At 53.5% G+C, this 27,980-nt stretch overlaps 1 protein-coding gene and 1 long non-coding RNA gene across 5 annotated transcripts; one reads left to right on the top strand and one right to left on the bottom strand.

The window, feature by feature from the left end:
- Positions 1–2,491: 2,491 nt before the first annotated feature.
- On the bottom strand, positions 2,492–17,968 carry PARK7 (Parkinsonism associated deglycase). Of its 3 annotated transcripts, none has more exons than XM_090268526.1 (7): positions 17,883–17,968; positions 16,699–16,811; positions 15,078–15,179; positions 13,203–13,262; positions 12,374–12,443; positions 8,228–8,314; positions 2,492–2,667 (listed from the first exon to the last, which is right to left on the bottom strand). In XM_090268526.1, exons 2-7 carry the CDS (start codon positions 16,786–16,788, stop codon positions 2,507–2,509), a joined length of 570 nt encoding a protein of 189 aa, XP_090124652.1. In that variant the 5' UTR covers positions 16,789–16,811; positions 17,883–17,968; the 3' UTR covers positions 2,492–2,506. The 3 variants fall into 3 exon arrangements, with proteins under 3 accessions (XP_090124652.1, XP_090124653.1, XP_090124654.1); XM_090268527.1 differs by lacking the exon at positions 17,883–17,968 and adding an exon at positions 17,791–17,876; XM_090268528.1 differs by lacking the exon at positions 17,883–17,968 and adding an exon at positions 17,421–17,444.
- A 140-nt stretch (positions 17,969–18,108) lies between these two features.
- On the top strand, positions 18,109–20,977 carry LOC150014121 (uncharacterized). 2 transcript variants are annotated; one of them, XR_016509620.1, is made up of 3 exons: positions 18,109–18,239; positions 19,588–19,659; positions 19,745–20,977. It is a non-coding gene; the product is annotated as an uncharacterized LOC150014121 (long non-coding RNA). The 2 variants fall into 2 exon arrangements; XR_016509619.1 differs by lacking the exon at positions 18,109–18,239 and having other exon boundaries at positions 19,498–19,659.
- The last annotated feature ends 7,003 nt before the right edge of the window (positions 20,978–27,980 follow it).

The following is a 27,980-nucleotide window of genomic DNA, read 5'->3' as shown; positions in this document are numbered from 1 at the left end:
GCCCCCCACGCAGCTCGGGACATGGACTCTCCAGGTGACCTTGTGTTCCAGTTGGAAACGGGGGACTTGTCCCTCTCACACCCACACGTGGGTGCCCATGCTCACCACGGCGCAGTCTCCCGCCCTGGGCCTCCTTTCCTACGGAGGGGGCCCTTGAGCCAGCAGATGGGGGCCCTCCTGCAGCGAGCGAGGGGTTCCCATCGGAGTCCATTCCAGAGTCCGGCTCCAGCTGGTCCTTCACACCCCCAGCTCGCCTGCCTCAGGGCCTTTGCACGTCCTGTTTCCTCTGCCGGGAATGCTCTTAGGCACTCAGAGAGGCCTTCCCTGACCGCCGGATCCCGCTCTTCTTCACAGAACGTAGCTGTTCTTAAATCTGTGTTTTCTTCCTCACCGCCCCTCTCCTACCCTATGAGCTCTACGAGGGCTGACTGTCTCTGTTACTCCCAGCCCCAGGGATGCCCTTGGTGCAGTCGGTACGGAACAGGGAGCTGCCGAGGGAACGAAACCCAAGCCCCACCCGGCCCTTGGGTCCCAGCTCCCACTTCCCGGGAGACCCACGCCCCCACCCCCCACCCCCCAGTGGAAGGAGTCGCTCGGGCTCTCGCCCCCATGGCCTTCCTGCACCTTCAGAGCGCTCCGCCCAGTGGGGAGCAGCCCGTGTTTACACTGAAACCATCACCAATCTGCCTTGCCTGCCGGTCTGGGGTCGGCAAACTGCAGCCCAGGGGCCACGTCCCGCCGCCTGCTCAGGGCTAGAGGGGAGGGAGCAGCTGCGACAGACGGTGCGGCCCAGCCGTGTCAAAGTTCACCGACGTCTGTCCTGTCAGAGGAGGGAGGAGGAAAGGAGCCGAGGCCACAGGCCCGCCGGTGGCCGGGCCGCGGAGCAAAGGGCCCCTGAGCACTCCGTGGTCTCCCTCAGTCTGGCCGCCGCGCTGCTTGCGGGGGCCCGACGGCTCTCCGGCCCCTTTGTCACCATCGTCACGGAGAAGGAAGGAAACAAAGGAGAAAGCGGGGGAAGCCTGCAGCTCCTGTGGGCAGGGGCAGGAGCTGTCCCTCAGGTACGGCCGGGTCCCCACCCAGGGACGGGCCGGCACTCCCCCGTGCTGGCGACATGCTCCAGGGCAGGGTGAGCACACGCCGGCGCGGGCGGCAGGCCCGCAGGGAGGCTCACTGGCCGGCTGCGCTCTCCCGGCCGAGGAGGGTGGTGGTGGGGGGCAGGGCAGCGGGGGTAGGGTGTCAGCCACCGCGGGGGAGCTGGGTGGGCTGCCCGCGTGAACAGCTAGGAGGTGCTGCCCGGGGAGGGAAGCAGAGGCCGCAGCGGACTCACAGAGCTCTCGGCCCCACCTGCCACGGAAAGAGGAGCCGGTGGGTGAAGATGCACCCGGACAGCCCACTTCACTGCTGTTGTAGGCTCAGGCCCTTAAAGGCGCAGAGCCGGTGGGCAGCGAGCGGTCAGGGCCTCCGGAACCTTACGCTCCTTGTTCCGGATGTGGCCGCCGCGTTGGAAGAGGTCCCTGAGAACCCATCCCCGTTGTGACACCACCGGGGAGGGAATGAGATTCCAGAAAGGGCTCAGGCCCATGGGGCCACCCTCCACCGCAGCAGCAGGCGTGCGCCCTGGCTGCCCCCGCCCCCCCACCGTGCTCTGACCCGCCGGCAAACCCGCCTCTCACCAGATGACAAACTTACTCCAGGAGGACTGAAGGGTGTAAGCCGACAGCCGCACGAACACAGGCACAGGGTGCGGTCTCGGAGGAGGCAGCAGCTCCTGTCCCCGCAGAGCCTGGGGCCCAGCAGGCTGGCTTGTGGGACATTCTGGCTGCCCAAAGAGGAAGCTCTCCGAGAAAGGGACCGACGACCTGTCCTTTTAGGGTTTTATGGCGGCTTCATTTCATAATCATGAGTAGTCACTGGCCACCAGGGAACTGATTCAACAACCCCCTTTACTCCCCAAGAAATCAGGGGTGCATCTGGAAGTCCCGATAGTCTAACCACGATTGCTTCCACTGGCCACCAGCCCCCACCCTTGGGTGGGATCCAAAAGCAACTTCAGGAACATAATGACACACAGTGATCACTCCCCGTACCTAGGAAATCCCAAGGGCTTGGGAGCCTGGTGCCAGAGGCGGGCGAAAACCAAACACGTGGCTCTTTTTAATTAAAGAGTCACGGCACCACACGTGGCCACTGTTCCTCCGTTTCCGTAGCGGCATCAACAGTGAAGAGCCGCACACGAAGCTGACAATGAACTGAGTCCCACAGAAGAAACGGGAGACAAAAGAAGGAACATCTGGTCGTTTGCTAAATCTCCTGTTTATTCTGCAATCCAGGTTCAGAAATGTGGGGACACAGCTGTGGGTGAGGAGTCTGCGGGGGTCCCTCCAGGGCCCCCCTTCACGAGGGCAGCGCCGTGGCTCCTCCACACAGACCCGCCCGCCTCTAAGGAGCACGTGGAGAACAGGGACGGCGGCAGGCTCCTTCTGACCCGTCACCGGACGCTTCGGCTCTAGTCTCTGAGCACGAGCGGACCTGCCACCTGCTGAGCCACGTCCCGGCCGCTCAGCGCCTCCACGATGGCAAGAGCGAACTCGAAGCTGGTCCCCGGGCCCCGGCTCGTGAGGATCAGGCTGTCCTTCTCCACGCGGTTCTCTGAGTAGCTGTAATGACCTTGGACGTAAGAATACAAAAAGGGTTACGTCCTAATGGGCTACGCTGCACAGCGAGGGTCACTTGGCAATCGGCTCCTTGTCACCGCCCATCGCTGGCCTCCCGTAAATAAGCTAAAGGACAGCAAGCACTCCCTCCAGCCACCCATCAACAACGGGTGCCACACACGCTCCAAGCGCGGCAGGACGGGAGGGAGGCCGCGGCTGGGAAAGGGGACGCGCACGCGGGCACCCGCAGCTGCACCGGGCCGCTGAGCGCAGGGACTAAATGCCGACGGCTCCGTTTCTGTTATAAGACAGACGCTCAATGTTGGAATCTGAGGGGTGCCAGAACATGCCCCCCAAACGTGACTACGGGGCTTCAGGACATGTCACCCCCAAATAAGCCACTCTGATATACAACTTTGAGCTGCAGGCACTTGAAACACTGTGCACAGAGCGTTCTCTGAACTCCCCTCCCCGAGCCGCACACAGACCCCCAAGGGGAGCTCCATGCTCGTCAGTACCTCCCAGGAGAGGACCCTCCTTAACCAGGGGAGGCGGGCTCTTCTCCCAGGAGAGGAGGCCCGAAGTCAGCACCAACCCCAGACAGACTCTGTCACTGGCCATCATTCCTCTCACCTTCTGTCCTAAAGGCCCACCCGTCCTCCCTGAAACTGCCCTCTCCCCCTTAGTGACCATCCCCGCACCCCCCTTTCCCTCACGACGGTACTGAGGCCAAACTCCGAGCCACTTCAGGAAGGGGCCCACTGTCCCTTGGGCAGCGCCCACGCAAACCTGAGGCAGGCACGTAACTTCCCTTAGCCCCCCCTCCACCACAGGGCGCTGGGCCCAGAGCTCCCCACGGCACAGGGGGGCTGCTCTCCCTTCTCACCCAGGGCCGAAGGGGCCACCTGCTGGGGTTACACGCGCCCCCTGCTGTCTCACAGACCACCTGCTGCAGCGGAACATGCTGGGCGGGGGACCGGAGGGAGACGTCCTTCCTTCTCGGGGACCCTCTTCCTTCTGCACCCCTCAACTGAAGGCGTCTCTGCAAAGAACAGCTGGAAATGTGCTGCTCCTACCTGTGGGCAAGACTCGGACCACAGAGGTGGGGTTCCTCTGCACGGACGGCCGCCCCCACTGTGCACAGAACCAGCTCCACAGGGCGCCCCCGCTGCAGGCCACACCCCAACTTCCTTGCCCCAGGAAGCGCGGCACTGGCTGGTTCCTTGCCCGGAACGCTCCTCTCACCACCTGCTGCCTCGGTTCCCGTGTCCACAGGGAGGGAAGCTGTCTGTGACCCCCTCCCGACCGCGGGTCCTGCAGGTCACAGTACCGTCCCTGCGCCCACACAGCTGCCGCCGACCAGCAGTCTCCTTGATTACTGTCCGCTCTTTAAAGGGCCGGGCCTACAGGACTGGTGGCCCCAGGGAGATGCCCCCAGGCAGGCAGAGACTGAGGATGCTCCACGCCCACCTACTCACGGCCTCACCCCAGGCTCTGAGCGCCACGGCCCCTCTGGCTCCCCTCCCCCACTCCACGCTCAGCACCACCACAAAGGTGACCTTTCCAAAGTGCAAATCACAGCCTCTCCTGCTCCCTCCCCTGGAGGACCTTTGCCAACTTTCTCCAGCACCTAAAGATGACTCTGAACTCCGTGGCACAGTGTGCAAGCCCTCCAGGTCTGGCCTGGGCTCCGAGACCAAATTGGAAGGAACCAAAAGGGGGACAAAAAAGAACGTGCCATTCAGCTGGGGACAGTGGCAAAAAAGAGGAAAGGAAGGTTTGTGATGTGGCTTAGAAAATGCCCAGAAGTCAGTGAAGGTTGAGACGTGGAGAGGCATCCAAGGTGACTGCCAGCTGTGTGTCCCAGGCAGGTGCGGGCACCATGCAGTGACGCGGGACATGAAGGACAAACAGGCTTGGGGGGGGGGGCAATGCCGAGGAGGGTCCTCTGTGGAATCTTGCCACGTCCTGTCACCGCAGCTGGAGCCAGGCCTGCAGGCACCCCTGGCCCAGAAGCAGTGCCGACCTCTGCCAGGCTCTCCCCACACCGAGGGACCCCACTCCCAGAGCCTGGGGCGGGCTCAGCAGCGGCTGGCCCGATGGACACACATGGAGAACGTCACCCAGGGCTCCCCGCAAAGCAGAAGCATCACGCTTGGCGTCACGATGGGCTTTGTGTCCGTTCCAAGTGGAGAAGCCCCACCTACAATGACATGTCCTACTCCCCTCATCAGACATCACGTCACCCACTTAAGTGACTGAACACAGCACATCGCAAACCTCCCGGCTACACTGCTGCAGAGTTAGAGAGGACCCTGGTCTGAGGGGAGAGGCTTCCATAGTCCAACCCCACCTGCTGGTGGTTCAAGCAGGCCAAGGTCATTCCAAATGCTAAGCCAGAAAACCGGCTGAGCTGGGTCTTCCAGAGCTGCGGGCTGAGCTGCCTGGACGGGGGCAGCGGGAGGCACGACTCCATGTAAGTGGTTCCCTGAACAGTCTCTGCAGGTAGAACATCACGAACGCCACTGGCCCTGGTTCCGGATGCTCAGAGATGTTCGCGGGCGCTCCGCAGAACGACCGACGGCCAGGCAGCGCCCACGGTGGGCTCCTGCCCGCTTCCGCCACCTAGTGGCGACCAGGAGCAAGCGCGCAGAGCCAGCTGCGGCTGCCGGGTACTTGGCGAGGTCACCCCACGACCAGCCTGGCATGGGGCGGCCATTTCCTTTAGCTTTAAGCACCCCAAAGCCAGAAAGCGCTGCAGAGATAAAGCCCCTGGGAGGCTGGCAGCGAAGGGTCCACCACCACCACAGCTCCTGGGCACTCGGTCTGGCTCCTTGGGGTGCTGAAAGCCTGACACGTCTCCGATTTGGCCCTTCTAGGGAACTGGGATCAACCCCAGCTCTGCCACTTAGCAGCTGCCTGACCCGAGCCCCCCTTTTTCTCTTCTGTAAATGGGGATGACACCAACCTCACAGGACTGCGGGGAAGCCCAGGCAAACCAGCTGCCAGTAGGCTGGTGGCAGTTACTCGACACGGCCAGGCAGGGTGGCCCGCTACCGGCGCTGTCCCCGCTCGCCCCTCCGCACAGCTCGGCAGGGCAGCGCCCAGTGAGCTGAAGACCCCGCCTCGCCGAGCGCCCACAGCCCTGAGCAGGTGCAGCGGAGGCCCAGCCACACGGGGAGGAGTCGCCGGGCTCCAGGGCCCCCGGCTCCCCGCGGCCGGACCGGGCAGCCGGCTGCTTACTCAAGCTGAGCACAAACCCAAGCCACACCCTGCTCAGGGTAAGAAGGGAAGAACTGCGAGCCTCGGCCCCTCAGCTGGGATTGCTTATTTGAATGAAAACATCTCATACTGATCAGCGAAGTGAACGGCGATGGCCAGCAGGACCCCCAGGAGGTGCGCAGAGCCCCACGTCTCAGACCGTCTGCGGGGGCCCAAGTCTCGCCCCCTCTTCTCACAACAGCACTTACTGACAGCCCGCCGTGCCGTGCCTGAGCGTGGGGGCCGCGCGGGGAGAGGCTGGGCGGCGCTCCGGCCAGACTGCGCCCACTTCCTCATCGGCGAGGCCGAGAGGCTGCCACCTGCCTGCCGGGGCCGGGGCCTGGGAGGCTCCTCCGGGCGTCCGTGCAGATGCCCGAGACCGTGCCACCCCATCTGTTCTCCTGCACCCCAAGGACACTGAGCAGCAGACATGTCCTCAGGTCACAGAGGAAGGCGTCCTCCTCAAGCCCCACCCCTGCTGTGCTGTCACCACCGCAGGACGCCCGACAGGCCCTTTCTGACCTCCACGGCCTCCTCATTAGCTCAAAGCAAATTCAAGCCCTACATTAAAAATGCCCAGATGTGAAAGACCTTTTTTAAAAAAACTCAGTTTTCAGGAGGGGGGTGTAAGGGGGCTAAATAGCAATAGAGAAAAAAAATAATTAAATTAAAAAAAAAGTTTTGACAACTTAGGATCCTTCCAGCAACTAAAATTATAGGTTTTCAAGAAAACACTGCTCTGGATCAAATTTAAGGATATGCAGAACAGACAAAACCAAGAGCGAACCCTAATGTAAACTATGGACTTTGGGTAGATGACGTGGCCAGGCCGGTTCACTGACCGTGACAAACGCCCCATCTGGGGCAGCGGAGGAAGCAGACAGCGTGGGCGGCTGGGCTGTGTGGGGGCAGGCGGGGTATGGAGCCTCTGCCCTTTCCGCTGTGAACCTGAAGCTGCTCTAGAACAGTCTACTAACTTAAAACCGCGGCAATATGCCCGAAGTGCACCGCCCGCAGTGGGAGGGCAGCACAGGCCTGCCGCCGCACGGCGTCCCGGCCCGGCTGAGCCCGCAGCAGGCTCTGAGGCCGTCGGTGCTCTGCCCGTTTGCGCAGTCGCTGGCTTCCGGCGGCCTGGCGCAGCAAACGCGGCTTCTGCACTAGCTGGGCGCCAGGGAAGCCCGTTCGGCTTCTAAACGGGCATTCTGATTCCCTCGCAATTATGTACACAGGTGTGATTTCTCGTTCTCTTGGCAAGTTCGCGGGTCTCCATCTCTCTGTGGGACCCCTCGCGGGGCAGGCACCAGAGGGACACCCCGTGTGACGAAAGACACCACCTGGTTGGGGCTCAGAACGTCACGCTGAGCAGCAGCCGCTGCTACGGGGGAGGCACCACTCACTATGCGGTTAGCTGACACCGGGTGCCTGGTGACACTGGCTGTTAACTAGACATCACCTTGTGTTTTAAATCCGGTGTCTGTGTCTCTGTGAGAAGCTAATCCCTGGAGGGCAGACACAGCGTTGCGCTGCCTTTGTAGCCCCCAAATCATAAGCAGCACAAGTAAATTAAACAAACAGTTGATAAGTAACAAAAAAAAAGAAAAGAAGATGTAAGACAAAGTCAGGTTTAAAAAGCAAGCTGAGGAACAGCACACTCAGTGACTCTCGCGAGTGAAAATATTCTCCTACGAAGGATAACGCATGCGTGCAGAAAAAATTCTAGAACTAACAAGAACTCTGACCACAAGCTGCCTGGGGAAGGGGGAGGGGGGAGTTAGCAGAGGAATGAGCACCCACTTCACCCCCTCTGTCCTCTTCGCTTCTCCCCATGAAAAGACATTCTTTTTAAGGACATAAACTAATGAAAGTCAAGTGTCAGGCTGATATTTACAAAGGAAACGTGTCACCAAAGGAAACGGGCTTGCCACCCAGGCATTCTCTGAAGGAAGAGCGCAATGTTCGTTTTACTTTGGACTATGGGTGAAAGGGCACTTTCTGAAATTGCTGCTGAGGTTTAAAAATCTACCCTCGGGCCGCCGGCAAAGCGTGGGGTGAAAACACTAGTTGAACTGGCACGTCACCCTCGCTTCAGCCTGCGATGGCCAGGAGCCGCCCCACCAGGGCGTCCCACACAGGCCTCCGGGCCCTCAGCCAGCGCCCTCTCCCCAGCAGGACACTTGCAAAGGGCGACCGGAGCCCTCCAGCGCCAACCCCCAGAGAACCCCGCGCACAGACGGCACTGGGTGGGCCGCGCCGCCACATCACGGCGCTGTGAGAAGGCGCCTCTGCACGTTAGAGCGTAAGCACGCACTTACTTCCAGCCATCATTTTGTCTTTAGCAAGTGGGTGTGTTGTAACTCTGCTTCCAAAACCTATTTCATGAGCCAACAGAGCCGTGGGACCTAAAAAGAAGATGGATACAGATGTAAGTGCAGATACAGAAAATCCCGTGTTTTAAAAATTCCAAAAGCAAAAGTATTCTTCAAAATCAGCAGGCTCTTACCTAAAATATACTTATGATTCTGAATTATATACTTCTTAGTAAGATACATAAAATATATTATGTATTTATTTTTTAAAACAATATTTTTAGAGAGGGGAGGGAGGAAGAAAGAGAGGGAAACCTCCATGTGTGGCTGCCTCTCACACGCCTCCAACTGGGGACCTGGCCCACAACCCAGGCACGTGCCCTGGTCGGGATTGAACCGGTGACCTTTCGGTTTGCAGGCCGGCGTGCAGTCCACCGAGCCACACCAGCCAGGGCCTGAAGTGTATTTATAATAAACCATCTACTGAGCACTCCTGGCAAAAGTGTACAAATTCAAAATACTTCAAAAACCATTTAATCACAGATTTGCCTTGATAGCAAGGAGCACACTGACACACAGGCTGGGGCCCCGCCTCAAGGAACAGACAGTTTGAGATCGAGTACAAAAGTGGGGAGGAAACCGAGGGCTGAACGTCTTGCGTTTCTCTTAGCAAGTAAAAATTTTAGTTACACATTAAAGGCAGCTGGAACTCTCTGAACTTCTGAACTTGATCGCTATTTTACAGACCAATTTCATTTTTTTACTTGAAAAAAAATTAGCACTCATCCATCCAACACACCAGGTGGTGAAATTATTAACATGAATAGAAGACTGTCCGGTCCTGAAGGAGACACCTGTGAAATACCCACAGGTCTGAGCGATGAAGACCCGAGCGTTTCTTTATTAAAACGACCTGAGGGCCATGAACAAATGTTGGTTTATAATCCTCCTAAGATGAAAACTTAAAAAATATGCAGTTGCCCTGGCTGGTGTGGCTCAATGGACTGAACGCCGGCCTGCAGATCAAAGGGTCACCGGTTCGACCCCCAGTCAGGGCACGTGCCTGGGCTGCAGGCCAGATCCCCAGCTGGGGGCGCATAAGAGGCAACTACTCATTGATGTTTCCCCTCCCTTTCTTTCTGCTTTCCCCTCTCTCTAAAAATGAATAAATAAAATCTTTAAAAAAATACACAGTTGCTAATAAGATTTTTATCACCATGTATTTGCTGAAATGGTCAACTTCACCGATGGTCACATATATGTTTGTGTGTAATGGTTCCCCCAATAAGGACAAACCAAAAAGGGTTTTAGACCTTTGCTACATGATCTTAAAGTCTTTCGTGGTTCTGTCCCACGTACTGGTGCAGCACTGGCTGATCCTCGTATGAGCCCTGACTGGAGATAGAACCCGCAACCTTGGCGCATCAGGACAGTGCTCTAACCAACTGAGCTACCTGACCAGGGCTTTGAAACTTAAAAAAAAAATAGTTATTCTACCTTTTGTCCTCTAAGCCACACAAAAACAAAAACGAAAAACCACCTTCCTAAGACCCCATGTCACACCTAGAAAGACACACTTTAGCACTGCCCTCAATGGTAAAGGACAGGGTGCTGGGGCTCAGACACGGGGCACGCCGAGCACCTGCCCTCGCCGGCCCTACATTTTGCAACCGGAGTCCAAGTACAAAGTGGTTATATACTAAACCAACGGGCTGCTCAGATCACGGCCGCTACAAAGGAAGACCAAACAAACAGCACGTAATTGCGTAAGTTCCGGCCGGCACCGGGCGTCCGTTTCAGACCAAGCCCTGCCTTTTCCCTTAAATCAAAAGCCTCGAATATATTTGATGTCTCTCCCCACCTTACTTTTCTCCTCAACGTGGGACAGCAGCGTAGGGCAGCAAATGTTAAGTCTTTAAAATTGCGTAATTATCACTCCATTTTTATTGGTATGAATTCAGGAATTACCCTTTATTCTAATTTTGTAGGACTTGAAGAAATAATCACCTACATTATCTCCTATTTTAAAGCAACCTCAAGAGATGACTGCACAGCGAGGACAGTGGTCACAGTGGTCACACAGCGCCTTAGGGGCTTCTAGGCCGCTCCTTTGGGCGATAAAATTGCTGCCTATAGCGACGTGTCAATAAATTCCGGTTCCAGTTGAGCGGAGGCATTTGCTCAGGCCTCACTCACTCATTAGGGTTAGCTCTTAATTACTGCCGTCTGGGGCTTACACATGCCACGTGGAAAATGAGAGAAGACACTGAACTACCACTATTACTCTGAAGTCTGCAGGGACCCAGCTGTGAGCAGGGCAAGGGACAACAGGAGGGGGACGCCGTCAGCGCCACTGTGTGGTGACTTAGAGAAGGACCCCCATGGCCCTGCCGGGGCCCTGAGACTGTCCCTAGACTGGGGCACCCGACCACTGCCTTCCCCTCCCCCACCCGGAGTGACCTCATTTTAGTTTAATTTGTTTTCATGACAGTCTCCCTCCCAATTTGTCTCCCCTACTTCCCTCAGGCCTAGTAGCAAAGTTGCTCTTCTTTCAGGCCAATCAACAGTCCCCGGTGTGTAACTGCGACATTTAGGAGCCACCCCGCTTTTGTCACGCTTCCCCCTTCCCCAGCGCCCAGGAGAGCAGCCGGGCCCTCCACGACATGCGCACTCTGCTCGGGCGCCGTTCCTTTTCAAAGGCAACTCAGGTGACCCTGAGACCTGAGCACCAAGCTTGCTGAGCACGAGACAGTGAGCCAGACGGGGCTGCTACTCTGCTATCCTAGGGACACCGAAGGACAAACTGACACCTGGTCCTACTTTCAGGAGAGTCACGGGGAGCAGCCCAGCCCAGCACCCCCTCTTCCTTGGTGAGAAGAACGAGCGGGGGCGGGGTGCCTGGGCAGCTAAGAGGACCTACCCCTGTGCCCCGAGGGCAGGTCGAGAAGCTGTGCGGAGTGCAACCCAAGGACAGGGCCTGCGGGGGCGGTCCCCTCCCTGACCCTGGTTAGCTTTCATGTGCCTGACCCTGGTTAGCTTTCATGTGCCTTACACCTCTCAATAACCGTCCCCACGGGACATTTTTACAGCACAGGAGCCCCCGGGCGCACGCCCCAGGCCTGAGTACCAGCATCAACACACTGTTGTCACTCCTTTGAGGACAAGACGGGAACAGGCAAGTAATGTCTTCAGGGTACGCGTGACCTTTGAACCCTTTGAAAGAAAGCTGAGAACCCCGGCTCTAATGCAAAGTCCCCAGGGTCCTCAGCCATTCGCTTCTTTTAAAAAGTCTACTGTACTGAACAAAACATCACTGCCGTTTTATCAAATCCACCCATGCATTCATTTATGTCACTCTTCTTTTTAATCCTCCCCTGAGGACATTTTCTCATTGTTTTTAGAGAGGAAGGAGAGAGAGAGAAACATCACTGTGAGAACAAACCACCACTAGGTTTCCTCCTGCCCATGCCTGGACTGGGCATCACGCGTGACCTAGGCGTGTGCTCTGACGGGGAGGGGGGCCCACAACCCTCGGCTCCGGCACGGCCCTCCAGCTGAGCCATCCCGGCCAGGGCTGTTTCCCTCTTTTGACAAACATTTAATAACGAACCATAACAAGGGGGGCACTACTCAAAATTACACTATGGAAAAAATGCAAGACGGCAGAAGACCATCTGATGTTAGAGCAAGAATGGATTTAAAAGTGGCATCAGAAATCAAAATGTGACTTAAGTGTCAAAGATGGGGGAGCAGCTATGCAGCCCCGCTGGCCTCATTCTGAATCGGGGGGCAGATAACAGTGCCTAGACTCCAGCAGTCAGCACCGGGGGTCAGGCTTTAGAGAGCACCCGAGGCCGCAGGGCAAGCGCAGGGCAGGGCTGTTACGCTTAGGCCTCACGGCCCCTGCTGACCGCGGGCAGAGCCCTCCCTGGCAGAGACCTGCTGTGACAGCTGTTTACCGGATTCCAGAGGCCTCGTTTGCCCCGAGGGCAGCCAAGCACAGAAAACAGTGTGTTCCCCGGAGTGCAGACGAAGCAGAGGGGCAGGGAACAACAGCCGCACTCATTTCTGAAATGACCCCAGCCTCACGCCCCCCGGACCAGACCGCCACCCCGGATGCCCTCGTGCCTCCAAGGGGCAGCGGGCACGTACCTGCGCAGATGGCGGCGATGAGGCCCTTCCTGCTCTCCTGCTCCTTCAGGACCTCCTTCACGGCAGCAGACTAGTCAGGGGAGACCAAGGGCGCGTCAGGGTCTTGGCACGCGACACGCCGTATCTGCTAGAAACTTGAGCACAACCTGCTTTCACCTTAAACCGCAAGATCTTAAATCTAGCTATATTTTCAACAATATTTCTAAATAATTAGTATAAAAGTTATCGAATTCACAATGTCCCTACATTCCTAAGCCCAGTCACGGCACGTACTGTAAGAGAAAAGCATCCTTTCCTTAAAAACGTGTGAAGGTGAGATGAGACGGGCAACTCCCCCGGGCACAGCGGCCCACGCCACGCGTGTGCACCGCAGGGGCAGCCCTGGAAGCGGGGGCCCACGTGTCCGCCCCGCCTGCTCCCGAGCTGGCCCGTCCCCCTACTCCCCCCTCCCGGGGGCCCTGCTAGTCGTGGTTTTCTGGCTGTCGCGGCTCTAGCTCCCGCGAACCCCACCCCTCGCCCCCCAGCCGCCGAGGAGCCAGCGCAGTTCTGCCGTTCCCCTGCGCAGCCCCGCACGGAACACAAACTTCTGCTGCTGCTGAGGTCTGAGGTCGGGACGTTGGGACTGTGTTCACCAAACGTGTCCAGAAATAACTGTCCACCAATGCAGCTTACTTCTGTCGTCTACGTCATTAGGTTTTTTAATTAAGTTAGAACTGTTAATTGCACCTGTTCCTGTTACAGTCACAGCCTCCTTCCTGAAATACGTCAACGACATCAAAACCAACAGAGCACACGCAGACGCCGAATACTTCCTTTGTATGGTTCTTACCTCACATAAATTCTGTGCACCCACATTACCTCCTGGCAGAACCACCACGTCATAAGGGCCCTGTTAACAAGTTTAAAGCATAAAAAAGAAAGTGAAAACATTTCACTTGAAATGTGCATCCAACTGTCAGTCAATAAAACTTTCATATTATAAACATAGGACATAGCAAAAAAAACTGCTCATAAAATAGTTAAATAAATTAAGGTGTATCCCTATGATAGAGTGCTGTAACCAGCAAAACATAGAAATATACAGAAAACCTGTAAATAGTACCACGAAAGGTACCATATGTTGCAGAATTGCAGGTGCAGCATGACCTCATTCTCGTAAGAAGAAAAACAGCTGCATGTATGTGTATGCAGACGTACAGGTGTATTATATACACACACCCCCGCCCGCCTGTGTATAGTACAGACACTCACAGACAAGGGAGACGCCCCAGATGCGAATGGGGTGGTGTGGGACGGAGGGGGCAGAATGAGACGTTTAACACTGTGACCTGATGTACATCTACACTTAGAAGTTATTTCTCAGCAAGGATGTACATAGTCATGAACTATAATTAAAATAAATTTTAAGTAAAAGAATATTTTAAACTTTATGAAAAGTGAAACTTGGAAGAGAAATATGATGTAATAGTTTAGTATCCCAAATACCAAAACATCCTAGAAACCTAATGATTTAAAATTTGCTGACATTACAAAATAGAAATTGGTTCAGATGTTTAAAAAGTTGTAAAACTTTAGCCATTTAGAAAATTATAAAATGAAAATGTAGTATATTTAGAGCAACATCCATTATTTAGTTAGAGACTATAAACATCCCACTGTTGTTTTAAAACCAAAGAAAACTAAATAGTAAAAAAGAAAACATGTGGTGCATAGAATTTCTTTTACTTCTTTTAGATTCTGAATTCATACGTAAACAGACACAAAAGGTAACAACGATTCTGAAACACAACAGGATGAAAAAGAACAGAGAAGAAATGCTGACTTCGGCTCCCACTTTGAGAATGCTATTTAGAAAGTCTCAACCATTTACATGTAATGATATTCTAGAACACCACAACCTACCACTGAACTATCTGAACTTTAACTAGAAAGTCGTAAGCTTTCTTCTGTGCATTTGAGGACCGCTAAGTACAGGGACTCATCCTCCCAGGCCCCTCGGGGGGACAGAGCTGGCCATCATGAGCTGGCTCTGCCTCCTCCTCGCACGAGGGCATAGCCCACTCACCTGCCCCACTGGCCGGGAAGCCTGCACCCCATGAAAGGGTGCAGAAGTGTCTGTGCACGTGTGGAGGGCACAAGTCTGAGGGAAGAGACCCCGGCTTTTGACAGACTCCCACAGGTGTTGGTCGTCCCCAAGAGTAAGAACCATAATTCTAGAGATGCTGAAAAAGTGGCTCTCCTACTGCTCCCTTAAGCCAAGCACCACGCAGGTGGCTCTCCCACACGGGTCATACGACTACCTCTGCGTCGCTGCCAAGGGAAGGTAAAAGGCAGCTTTCAAATAAAGAAGCAGAAACGGATGGAAAACCTGGCAGCGGGCCCTTACACGCGGGAAGAGCTGTAACAGGAGGCCCGGCGGCCTGCGTGAGCCCGAGCACCGCAGAAGGTGTCCCACCCACCCGCCGGCCCCCCAGCCACGCCCTGAGCCCACGGGGGTTGGGGCGCTGCCGGGTTCCAGGCACAGACACAAGGGGGAGAAAGGCAGAGACCCCCAATACTGGGGCTTAGGGTGGGGAAGTCATTCCAGCGAAATAACTTTCCCGAAGGACGTCTGCTAACAACAGCTTTCCGTGCACTCAAAAGACACTTCAAGACACCGATACAGAATCACAGGGAGGAGTAACTGCAAGTGGGGAGAACAAACCTCTTTTCTTGCATCTTCCAAACTGGCATCAGGACAAATGACGACGTCGCGGCTGCACTGCACGGGGTCTTTTCCGGCCAAACCGGCAACGGTGACCTTAATCTAAGAGGAACACGTCGTCACGGTGTTAACAACGCTGGAACACACAGCGACACTGCCTCAGCGGCCCTGTGCTTTAAAATACCGTCGCAGGAAACGCTGCAACAAAGCCACGCGCGGACTTTAAGCTAACAAGCGGGCAAAACGTTTGACAAGGAGGTCTGCCCTGGTTTGCCTGGGGCGGTGCGGACCCAGACGCTGTCCCGGCGCCCTGTCTGGTTCCTGTCCTTTCTCCCCTGGTGTTCTGGTTTGGGAGATAAGTTCTGTGATCACTCTAAATAATCCACCCTGCAATTAACCACGGCCATTAAACGACAAGATGCCGCGTTATCTTATAGAAATCTACAGAGCTGGCGAGACCCAGAGCCGGAGCCTGAAAGCGGGAACGTCCCTGCCCTGCTGGGGGGCGCACACGACGGCCCTCTGGAGCCATTTAACAAAACCTAGTAACACCGACCGGGGGCTCGTAATTCTCTCTCCAGCACTGAGCCTGGGGACTCTTCCGCGCATTTTGCACAAGGAAACCTGTGCACGAATCCTACAATATTGTAACGCTGTGGAACGAGGCACCATAAGAATAAATTTAGGGAGACATCTTGTGGCACGTTCGTTGTGTTAATACCAGGCAGCAATTTTCAACGGACAACGCGGATCCACCCTTCTCTTCACGACTGAGAACGAGAGGAACGCAGGCCTAACGCACTCCGGGCCAGGCTGCCGGGGTCTGCGTGCCGGCCCCTCTGCGCCCTAACCGGGCCGTGCGGGCACGTTATTTGGTGTCTCTTGCCTCAGTTTCTTCACCTGTGAAGTAGGGATGGCAATAGCTAGCTCACAGCGTGGTTTTAAGATTTAAACAAGTTCCTAGCGGAGCTCAGGAGGAGGCCTAGCCCTGGGTACACGCCACTGCGGTTGCAGACCACATACGCGGGCAGTTAGCACACACGCAGACTGAGAACTACAGCCCGACGCTGCGTCCTCTCTGGGGCGGGGAGGGGGAGCGGAGCGGGGGGATTCGCAGTGCTCTGCCACGCCTGCTTTCTGGCAAACACCTGTCCCTCGAGAGACGCTCTGAAGGGACTAGGACAGAGCAGAAACCATTACCCGGAGACAGCAGGTAAACAGGGAATCGTTATGGAGTCTCTGTGATGCCTGAAATATTTCACAAATTGAGTATTATTTTATTCCAAACGACTTTTTAAAAATTGAATATTATTTTATTCCAAACTTTTAAAAAATGGAATAGTTTTATTCCAAACGACTTTTAAAAATTGAATATTATTGTATCCCAAACGGCTTTTTAAAAGCTAAGTGTGGCGGGCTGACGACGGCTAACGCAGCCCCAAGGGCTCCGGGCGCGCGCTCCGTAACGCGGCAGCTGCACTGTACTCCGCACTGCGCGCGCCCCCGCGTCTCCTTCCATCCCACGCGGCCCCCCTTTGCCTCCCCCCGCCCCCTTCGAAGTGACTTAAAAACCAGAAAAGCTTTTCCCAAGCGGGAGAGCCGGACCGCGCGGGGGACTTACGCCAGCTCGCCTCATGACATCCACGGGGATGACGGTCTCCATCTCCTCGGCGCCTTTCGCCAGGATGACCAGGGCGCGTTTGGAGGCCATTTTTACGTTGGATTTCGTAAAGACTTCATTGAGAAGAAAAAAGAAAAAAGGTTTTCAAAACACTTTCACCGAGATCCTGGAACAGCCAAGCTTTTCACTGTTTAGAAACACGTTTCAGCCGAGTCCATGCCTCCCGGGGGCGAGTTCTGATGGACGAACACGGCTGAACACGGAAAGAGCATTTTAGGGGAACCCTGGTTCGCACAGAACTTCAGCCGCTGCATTTCTGAGATGAAAGCCCCGCACGGTCGCTAGCCCGTATTCATATTAATTTCTCTCAACGTGTTTTTTAAAATCCGGTTTCTAGTAACACGGTGCAGATGGGAGTTTTCTGAAACACAAGGCCGTGGGTCCCGCGGGTCATACAATCAGGGACGTGGGAAGCCTTTTCTGAAATACCGTTTTATAGGGAAATGACTACATTTCATTTCTCGGGCAGAAACCTAAATACAGCCTTCAGCAGTTAGCCGATGAGACTTTTGAGGGGATTTTGTTTTTTAGTTCTAGTAATAGCACTAAAAATTCAGAGCGAGGCGGGGGGTTAACGGCGTTAAATACACGGACATGTTTCTTCTGACAGAGCGACGGGAATCCCCCTCCCCGGCGGCGACCCGCCCAGACACTCCTCTCACTGCAAAGGGCGGCCGCCACGCCGGGGCCTAAGTGGGTTTCAGCCTCTTCTTCGGGGGAACTGGTGCGCGCAGACTTTTACAAAACGGCTCCAGCGCGCGCGGGTTAGCCGGCAGCAAACCGCTGGGACGCTACGCACAGTGTCGGCAGCTCTACAGCCGCTGCCGCGCGGGCAGCCAAAAGCCTCCCCACTTATACGGGCAGGCCGCGCGGTGCTAAGACGCGGGGGGGATCGGGGACGCCGTCTCGGGGGAGCTTCGCCCCGAGGCCCCGCCCCGGCGGCGCGGGACTGTCGCGCCAGGGGGCCAGGCGTCCTCTCGCCGCCCCGCAGCGCCAAGGCCTGCGCACGCGCCACGCTCCCCAGGCCCAGACCTGAACCTCGCTTTTCCTCCTACAAACGCAACTCCTCGGCCAGTTCGGCGACACTGCGGCGCCGAGGACAACGGGACCAAAACCGCACTAACCGGGCACGCACGCAGGACGCACGCGAGCACGCACGGACACCGCCCGACACAGGCCCTCAGCTCAGCACTGCGCAGACGCATGCCGCCGGGCTGCCTACCTTTCCTCACTGCGCAGACTCACGTCGCTCGCAGCGCGTTACGTCACATCCGGTGGGCCGAACTCACCTGGGAGAACCGCGGCGTGACGTCTGTTATGCGTCCCGAGAGTGTGATGAGCCTGGTTCCAGCTGGGATGTCCGGCAGCTCGAGAATCCCGTGGACTCGCGCGTGCGCACGAAACCCCGCCCCCGAATGGCGCGGTCCTGTGTATCCGCAGCAGCTGCTGGGTTTACCCCGCCTTTTTGCCGCAGCCCGTAGGTGCGCTTTCCAACCGCGCAGCCGGGGCTTCTTCCTCTAAACTTGTATTTTCCTAAAAGAGAGTCGCTCCTTCACGCTTTCTCTGCGCTCTTAGGGCTCTCTCTGCACTGTTCCTCCTTCTGCAGCGCTTTCCCGTGTCGCCTCCGCCCTGTTGGGACTTCCATCGAGGTGGTCCTGGCTTTATCAACCCCACGCTCGGTCACCATTGGTGGCGACTAATGTACGCGCGGTAATTTCACGTGGATTCATTCGTTCCTCAAAGCAGTGTTTTTAAAAGACCCCAGTGCTGCTTCTGCAGCCACAGAATTAGAGCAATACTGAGCACTTAAGTCTAACAAGCACTTGATTAAATGTATTGAAATTATAACCTCACATTTTGTTTTTTAATGTTTGAATACTGATACTTTTACTAGTTTCAAAAACCAAGAGGATCCCGGTTATATTGGACAGGTTCCTTATCTCCATCCGCATCCAGTTCCATTCCCATCCCTAACAGGATGTTAGTTTCTTGGGCATCTTTCCAGCATCTTTGCAAGATAATATATACTATTATCTATAATACTATAATATAATATATAATATATACTTTTTTTTCCTCATAAAACATTTCCTCTACCCCCTCCCCCATAGCTCATTGACTGGCGCCCTGCGGATAGCACTGAGGTTATTTCCAGTCGTTCTCTCTGCAGACAGCCCTGTGGGGAAACGCAGCACTGCGCTGAAGGACCTTATCTGTATGTCCTACTTGTGTGGATGTAACTGGAGGGTCAGTTCCCAGGAATGGGAAATACACGAGCAACTCCATACAAGTTGGGTCACTTAGCGCTCTCACCAGTAATAGGTGAGATCAAATAGTATTTTAAATGTGTTTATAAAGTTCCAATTTAGATGTTAAAAACATGTTTATTTTAAGAAATAACGTTATTTTTCTCGCTTGGTTTACAGACCACGTTCATATATCTCATGTTAACCTTATAGCGCCAATGACAGTGGTTTTTATTCAGTTTTTAAAACTGTAAATAGATTCATTTATGTAACGCTTTGCACTCGTGCAAAACCTTTAAGTGTCTGGAATCACTTTGCATTTTTAGAAGAAAAGCCATGACAGAATAAAAACTGCAAGCTGCCAGCCTTGGCTGGTGTGGCTCTGGCTTGAGCACCGGAACTGCAAACTAAAAGGTCGTCGGTTCGATTCCCAGTCGGGGCACATGCCTGGGTTGCAGGCCGGGCCCCCAGTTGGGGGTGTGCAAGAGGCAAACCACACACTGATGTTTCTCTCCCTCTCTTTCTCCCTTCCTTCCTCTCTCTCTAAAAATAAATAAATAAAATCTTTACGAAAAATGACAAGGTGCTTCAGCGGTGAAAGAGAAAGGACCTCCTGAGATGACTGCATCTCCATCAAGATCTGAAATGGTCCTAAGTAAGCATTTATTTTAATCAAATGATGAGATTGCACACAGTTTTTAAAACTCAAATTACTCGTGGTAAGTTGGATTATTTTTCAGAAATACTCTCATCGCGTGAGTGGAAGGCACTGCTCCTTGACTTTGGATTTGTCCTTGTTTGGGCTAATGGCATGTTAGCAGACATGGGCTGACCACAGCCCTGAAAAGCACTGACCAGTGATGAGACTTGCTCTGTCGTCCTTCTGCACTGCTGTGGGAAGAGCTTTCCCCGGGGAAGGTGCTGCCACGCTCCCAAACTGGGTTTCAAAATGAACACGTGGAACAGAGCTGCCCCAGCCAAGCTACCTATATCTGAACCAGATCACCACGGCCAAATGACAGACTGCGGCACTCAGATTTTGTAATACGACTGTAGCCCGGTGACACAGCATTAAAAGGCTCATAATGAAGAACAGCAGCCTTCTCACTCAGCCCTTCAGCCCTGCTCTTCAGAGGCCATTATTTTCAGCTCCTTAAATTATTTCACTTGATGGCTATCTCAGTATTTTTAAACAATATACTAATAGTTATGTCTCACTTACTGGTTGTCGACATTATATATTGACTTCCTGGCAGGTAGTAACAAATTTTCATTTCATAAGATGCATAGGTTGAGATCCAGAGGGGTGAACTGACTGTATAAGGTCCTGCAGAGTCTGGGTCAAATTCAGATATTCTGATGTCAAATTTCACACTACCCAGTCAACTCTTACCAGTATTGCTTAATAAGTCAGCATCACTCATGACACTCTCTTAACTTCATAGTTCATACCCATTTCACATCACACATTTCCAAAACAAAATAAAAAAACCACTTACCAAAAAACACTGGCAATGGAGACACTTCCTAGTTCAGTTTTATTTCCAGGTAGAGCAGCAACCCCATCCCACCCACCGCATCTTTTAATCAACAATTCAGCACTTCACCAGTGGTCAGGTGTTGTGGGAGGCACACACTGAAAGACTCACCAGTGTCTTGCAGCGCCTGGCAACATTTAATTAAATATTGTTCTGTCCTGTGGAGCTCACAATCCAACCATGGAGGACCGGTGTTGGTAATGTTACTGAAGGAGTTATTGATTATTCTGTTAAAAGACATTTGGAAAACAACAGGTGGAAAAAGTCACTGATTCCTTTTTTTTTTTTCTTCCTGAAAGCAGAAGGTGAAACTCTCATGTTATACAGCCCTCCCTATGCCGGGAGTAAAGAAACATTTTTGCCACCAGAGAGGGAGCTGAGTCTGGCAGAATTTGTACAAAGAGATCTTATTAAAATAAATAACTTTTTATCTTCTTTAAGTCGCTTCATTTTAATTTAATTACTTTTCCACAACCATCACTCTTTGTCCAACCCAGTATAGGAGCATTTGTTTTACCACTTCTTGGGGTCATTTCCTCATGTAGGCTCCCAGGTCATGATAAAACTTGCATTAAATGTCTATGCTTTTCCCCTGTTAGTCTTTTCAGCGAAGTTTAATTCAAAGGCCCAGCCAGGGGCCCTAAGAAGGTAGAGGACAAGTTTTTGCTTCCCTTACAGTCACCCATGGCCTTTCCGATCCTCGTTCCAAAAGCAAATCTCCCTAGAATTAGTCTGATTGCAATAAATAGCAAAGAAAGTGCTGCCGGGTTATTTTTTTCATGGGTCACTCATATCTTGGGATTTCATCTTACTCAATAACACACAAATTTCCTACGAATGTATCCTTTTATTTCATTGATAGCAGTTACTCTAGCATTTTCCTGTCTTTTGTTTACTTCTTGTCTGTGTCCCCGTCACCCTGTGAACTCCGTGACGGGCCCTTCCTGTCCCGGTCACTGCCGAGTGCACAAAGCAGCAGCTCAATAAACGCTTGCTAAGCATCCTTCCAATGTCACCCAGTAAGATGCTTCTCCCTTTCTTAGGCTGTCGATGAACGCCGTACACTTGGAGAACACTGCAGTGGACGGTATGATTTCAGCCGATTTCTTATTCCTAGTTTCATCTTACTTCCCACGTGAAATTCCTCCCATCAGAGGACGAACGGGAAGTTGTACGTGCGGCAGGAAGTCAACGTTTTCACCTGTTTTCTATTCCTTACGGGGGGCGAGGTTAAACGGAAGCTGTCGGGCCTAAGGAAGCCGTTCGCGGCATTAGGAAAAAGTATTGTTCCACATCCACTCGAGGCTGGTTCAGGGCCCCTGGAGGTCCGGCTGAGACGGCGAATTTCCCCGCCGGAGCCCCCGAAAGGTTAGGTCGTCGAGACCGGGGAAGAGTGGGCGAGCCCTGACATTTGAGGCGGCGCTGGTGCGAGGGGGAAATTCTGACATCGAAGCCTGTGAGGGGCCGGGGGAGACGGCTTGGCCTCTGCACTCGTCTCGTGTGAAATATCCCCCCAGCGTGGGCCACCGAGCAGAACTCCCACGGCCGGCCGGGCGCCGGAAGTGGGCGGGCCGACCCGCAGTGACGTGAGGGCCTTTCCGGCTACCTGGGCGCGCGGCCCCCGGCGGCGCTCGTGATTGGCCGAGCCGGGCCGCAGTGGGCGGGGTGTGAGGGGGCGGAGCGGGTTGCGCTCCCAGAGGCCCAACCTTCGGCGGCGGGCTGGGGTCACGTTCATGACCGGGGCGAGCTGCCTATGCTTGTTTGTGGGCGGTGAGAAGTCTGTGAACCCCCTGGCCAATCATGTTGGGGTTTCCACCGCCCCTCGGCGACCCCGCGGACTTCCGGGGAAAGCTGCGGCCTGGAAGTGCGAGGCAGGAAACCCCACCTCCTCCTCCCAGCCTGGTTCTGGTGTGCGATGCTCGCTCCAGGGAACGACCCCCGGAACCTGTTCCCGGCCCGGGAGCCTTGGCTGCTTTGACGAATCGGCAGGCAGGCCCAGTTGCATTCAGGGTATTAACCGCCTCCTTGATCGCCCAGGCACCGTCTTTTCTCGGCTCCTCGGAAGACACTGCCTTGCCCTGCTGTTATTGGCATCTTATTTCTAGAAGAAGAGAAGGATCTGATTAGGGCGTCAATCACGGGCTGTCCAATGCTTTAAAAACCCCTCTCCTTTGTAAAATGTGGCTAGTGATGCCAAGGACCTAGTGAGATCTCACATAAAACCCAAAACCCAAAGGAACTGAAACGCTGAGTCCCTTCTCCTTATTTCCTATTGAGGGTTTTTATTCTTATTCTGCTTCAATGATGTGTCCGCATTCCAGTAACGTTGGAAGCAACACAGCGACCCGGGAGCCACCCAGCGTTTCTGTCAGCAGGCAAAGCCATCAGTGTTCCACCCAGCAGGACACGTTTGCATTCAGCAGAACGTTCCTGACTCCCTGCCCTTGCCCTTTGTCCCGTGTTTCCCGTCCTTTCCTTGAGGCCCACCTGCTCCCCAGAGGGCTAAACCACGGCTGCTCTCAGGCTGAGAAGAAACATTTGTGGCGGCTTTGTGCACATCAGCGTGGTTCTGAGCATCCGCTAACCCGGGCGCCTATGTAGGGGGCTCAGATCATGGCGGTACGCTGACGACATTCACATCCCTCTGCGCCGTGTTCAAACATCTTTCCGTCCTTTTCTTTCACATTTTTACCTCTTCCTCTGCCTCACTCATTTTCTCTGTTCCTTGCACGTACTCTGGACTTTGCCTCCACGCTTCGGCCTAGCAGTTTCCTCTAACTAGAATGCCCTCTGCTTGCGTACCAGCTTGTCAATGCAGCGTTAGCCATCCTGAAAAACCCAGTTTCAGGGTCATTCCCTCCAGGAAACCTGTTCTATACTCCCGCAGCTCTCTGTCCTTTATAGAATCTGTAAGGCTGTGTGGCGGCCTTATTATAGATATTTGTGTAAACTTCTTCATTCCTCTCTAGGCCGTGAAGGCTGTCGGGGTTTCGCTTTATCTATATATGACTCACAAGATGGAAAACTCATTCAAGAAACATTTACAAGTGCCTGTTACATATCCGGCACTGCATTGAATGCCCACGATGCAGCAGGGTGAAAACAATGTCCCTGTCACAGAGCTTGTGTTCTTCTGGGGAGGAGATGGTGCCAGGTGGAGTCAGACAGGTGGAGTCAGACTAGACCTTGGTTCAGCAACCCCGGTGCTTGAGTTCTGGTTAAGAAAGACTTCAGAGCCAAGCCTCAAACTATAAGGGAGAGTTTATTTAGAAGGTCACCGAGGTAGAAGTGAGTCGTAGAAGAAATGGGCTCCGGAAACAAGTTTCAGAGGCAAAGAAGGGCCCTTGGAGCTTAGGGGAAAGGCTAGGAGAACACACCTGGGGGGAGGGGTGGGAAAGAAAGCCGTGCTGGGGCCTCCATCCCCAGGGTATTTATCTGGAGGTCTCGGGAGGGTCCCAGGAGGACATCCATCAGCTTTCCAGGTGTGTCCTTCCTGGGTGTGGTCTCCACGGACTGGAGGGCTCCTGGGCCAGGGGTCGGTAGTCAGTGCAGCTGTTCCTCATGGCAGTCAGGGTGTTGCTTGTCTGGTTTTGCTGCTTTTCTAGGCCTGGAACTGACACACAACTGAGCCTAGATGTATCTGATGAAGGTCAGAACTGCATTGTCTTGGGGGCTTAATGCTTAAGGGTTACCCTCCAGCCCCTTTGTTTGTTCGCCCTTTAAGGGGGTCTACGCCGCATGACTAGCAACGTGCCAGGGGAGGAAAAGTTACCCTGAGGGCAAGGTCCTTGGCCCAGGTTTGCCCGCTGCTAGGCACCCGGGGCTTTCCACCGTGGTGACCTTCTGTACCTGACCCATTATCCTTGCTCTGCGCATGTCTAACTGCCCACCACAAAACCATAAACCAACACCTCAAAAACTAGATGTGCCAAGTGGTAGTATGACTGATGAAGGAGCATAAAAAGGGGAAAGGAGATGGAGAGTAACAGGGAGGCCTGTGCTTTCAGAGGGGTCAAGGAAGGCTTTCCTCCAAAGAGAAAACCTGAATGAGGGGAGGGAACAAGTCATGTAGAAAGAGGGAGGAAGAGCCTTTTAGATGAGAGGGCAGCGAAGGAAAGGCCCCTGTGGTACCTTAAGAGAGCAGCAAGCAAGAGAATCAGGCTTGAGGGGGGCTGGCAGGATGCAAAGCAGGAGTCGCCGGGTCAGACCATGTACACACGTGCATCGGATCTTCAGGAAATGCTTGTCGAATGGAATTTATCGAATTGATTAGGGGGTGGAGAATAATGACAGTAACAAGGACACTTGGAAACTGCTTGAGTGGGGCACACCCAGTAGGCACATGTAAAGTATTCACAGTTTACATGTACATTGGAACTCTCATTCCGCGTAGCAATGTTTAATTGAAAAAAAAAAACTTAATGAAAGTGAGCGGTTTGTGCAGTGATTTTCCATTGACATGTAAACCCAGACGGGGAGGCAGGTCTTGTAGAGGAAGAAATAGATCGACACGTGAGTGGAATGATTTGTTAGATAACATTGATGATTGTTGAAAAGTTCAGAAGGAAACAATCCATCGATGTGACCTTGCTTTTTATTTGGGGAAAAATACTTGAGTGTTAGTTGACGGAAGCCAAGTTCATGAAATAATCGGATACAATTGTACATTGATAACTTTAACAGGACTTCCCTTCCCAAGGGCTAAGGTGAATGCTAGGGACAGGGAGCCAACGCCTGGCGGGCAGCACCTAGCCTTCGGCACAGTCACAGAATTCGGGGTAATGTCGCTTATTAGAGTGCCATTGCCTTGATCACAGTTATCACTTGCAGCCCAAATAACACCTTTTCCCTTAATGCCATGTGACAATGCTCTCTCTCTCCAGAAGAATTAAAAACTACAGAGCACATATTTACTTAATAGCTTTTGGTGATACTGTAAACTCTTAATTTTTTTTTTTTTCTTTTTTTTGGTTAGTCTGGCCCCCTCCAAAAAGTGGTTACTATGGACTATGGAGTCTGCTCTTCATAGTGTCTCTCGAAGTTTAAATTAACTGTCAGCTTCTAGGCAATCATTCACATAGATGAGATCGAATGTGGTTTCCAAGTCAGCTCTCAAACCACTGACTTGACAGTCTCCCTCCGTCTCGGTTGCTGAGTCAACACACCTTTTGATTCATTCACAGGAACGAGTGGGTGAATGACGAGTAGCTCCCGAGTGAGTCGTCGCTCTTGGCCGAAGGCTAAGGCAGCCTTGGAATGAGAAGCCCCGGGTCCCGTCCCTGGTTTCTCCCTTCATTGAATGTGGCAGAGTGAGTGTGTAGGCGCTGAGTCGGGCCGGTCTGGGTGTAGGGCCAGCTCTGCCGCATGCTGGCCAGGAGAGCCTGAACGGATCACTTATGCTTTATGGCTTAGTTTCCCATCTAGAGAACAGGGGTAACTTCAAAGGGGGGCGGTGAGGACTTGAGGGGTTACTAGAGATAGAGCTAGAACACTGGCCCATAGGGACACTCAAGTGCGGCCGTGAACGCTTGGTGCAGTTTAGAACCCTCTCAGCTTATGCCTCCTTCACAGGAGAAGAGTGACAGTGGTTCCTGCCCGCAGAATTGATGAGGCTAAAGGAAATATTTCATGTGCTGACGTACGACAGCTGCAATGCAGGGAGCTGCCCATACAGCTTAGCCGTTATCAAGTATTGGACGCTTTTATTTGTCAGTAGTCACAAGTTACTACATAATTATATATTCTAAAACTTCATACAATTTCTAATTTCTGCCTTTATTTCATTTGTTATAAGTGAGAATCACACACTGTGTTTTGTTGACAGTACTGACTTAAAAGATTAAAAATATATACTCAAAGTGTACAGGATTTGCCCATTGCTAATGTAAAATGTAAATGTAAGTATACAATTTTTTAATTAAAATTATTTTCATATTTGTTTTTAAAGTTATTTTTCTTTGAAGTGTCAAAATAATCTATTAAAATTAAAAATTATAATTGATAAACATCAAGTATCTAAAATTGTGTAAATATATCTGAGACTTCTTTAGTTTTAGAGATGTAATCAAACTTCATTAAATATTTTGATAATTAAAAGCTGCAGTTAACTCTGGGGTTTAGTTGATTCTAGTAAAGAGCCCATAGGACGGTTCTTACGCCACTTGCTCCATGTACGGGGCGGGCCAAAGGGCGTCTGCAGTTGCAATACAATAATTAATAAGCGGAGATACGAGAGCAGATTGTGTGTCTCGCACGCCCAGAACTGTAACCTTCCTTTTGCCCGCCCCGCATGCATATTTGGGGACTGTTTCATATTGCAAAGGCCCCTGTGGTGGATTCCACGCTCATTCACGAGGACTTCCAGGACCACAAATGGGGATATAAAGAGGATCAAGGAAGTGGACACCTGGGACTTCTGGGAAACATGCGTCCCGTAACTGTGTCGCATAACGACGGACTGTGCGGGGACCTCTTCCGTCCTAGGTGTGTGAGGGGACCTGACAGGTCTGTGTCTTTTCCCGGCCCCGGTGCTTCGGTGGCTTCCTCCCTGTGTTCTTGGCAAGAGCACAGCACAGAGACGCCGTCATCTGTGTTCCCAAGACACAGAACAAGAACCGGGGTGTGGCCCGGGGGGCTGACAGCGCCCTCCCCGAGGGCGAGGCTGACCGAGCAGTGGCAGCACGAAGTGTCACAGCCCCAGTCCCAGAGGCACCTGTTTGTGATCGACGTGTGGGCCCCCACCCTGGAGAGAACATATTTTATCGAACGGCACGCTTCGCCTGACCTGCAGCATCTACGTATCTGGACGGGTGGGATGTGGGCCTCCATGGGCCCCTTTGCCCGGCTGCACAGTGCCGGGGGGGGGGGTCTGAAGTCATAGCTGTGAGTCTTGAACGTACAAGGGGTTCGCACGTGGAGAAAGTGTGAAGAGGGAGGAGAGTGGGCGAATTTGATGCCTGCACCACCCCCCTGCCTCTGCTCCCGCCAAGTCCCCGCTCTACACCATCCCTCCCCCCTCCTTCCCACTCACTTTCTTTTTTCTAATCCCTTTTGCACTTCTCCCTTCCCCTGCCCCCCCGACAGCGTCCCGAGAGCCCCGCCTCCGACAGCGGCTACTGCCTGGGCTAGTCAGGTGCTTGGAGTCCGGCTGGGGGTGCTGAGCCTTGAAAGAATTGATCTTTGGGGAACTAAGTATAAACAGTGAGCATTCCATGGACAAAGTCACCTCCGACGTGTGCCCTGGGACAGCAGAAGCATTACTTTACACAAAGCTTTATTCGGAGGGGCCGGATAGCCTTCCATTTCCAAACACTGTCTTCATCTTGCTCCGAGTGGAACCATCATTGCCGTCCAGCCTCAAAGCAGACTCACTGCAGATGTTCAGCGTTACCCCCGCAGTCGGTCACGATGAAGCCAAACCGACTCCCCGACTTAGGGT

Source organism: Furipterus horrens, unplaced genomic scaffold (assembly GCF_987537825.1).
Source record: "Furipterus horrens unplaced genomic scaffold, mFurHor1.1.pri manual_scaffold_3, whole genome shotgun sequence".
In the NCBI taxonomy this organism is placed as follows: domain Eukaryota; kingdom Metazoa; phylum Chordata; class Mammalia; order Chiroptera; family Furipteridae; genus Furipterus; species Furipterus horrens.
This window is presented reverse-complemented; position numbering and strand designations above follow the sequence as displayed.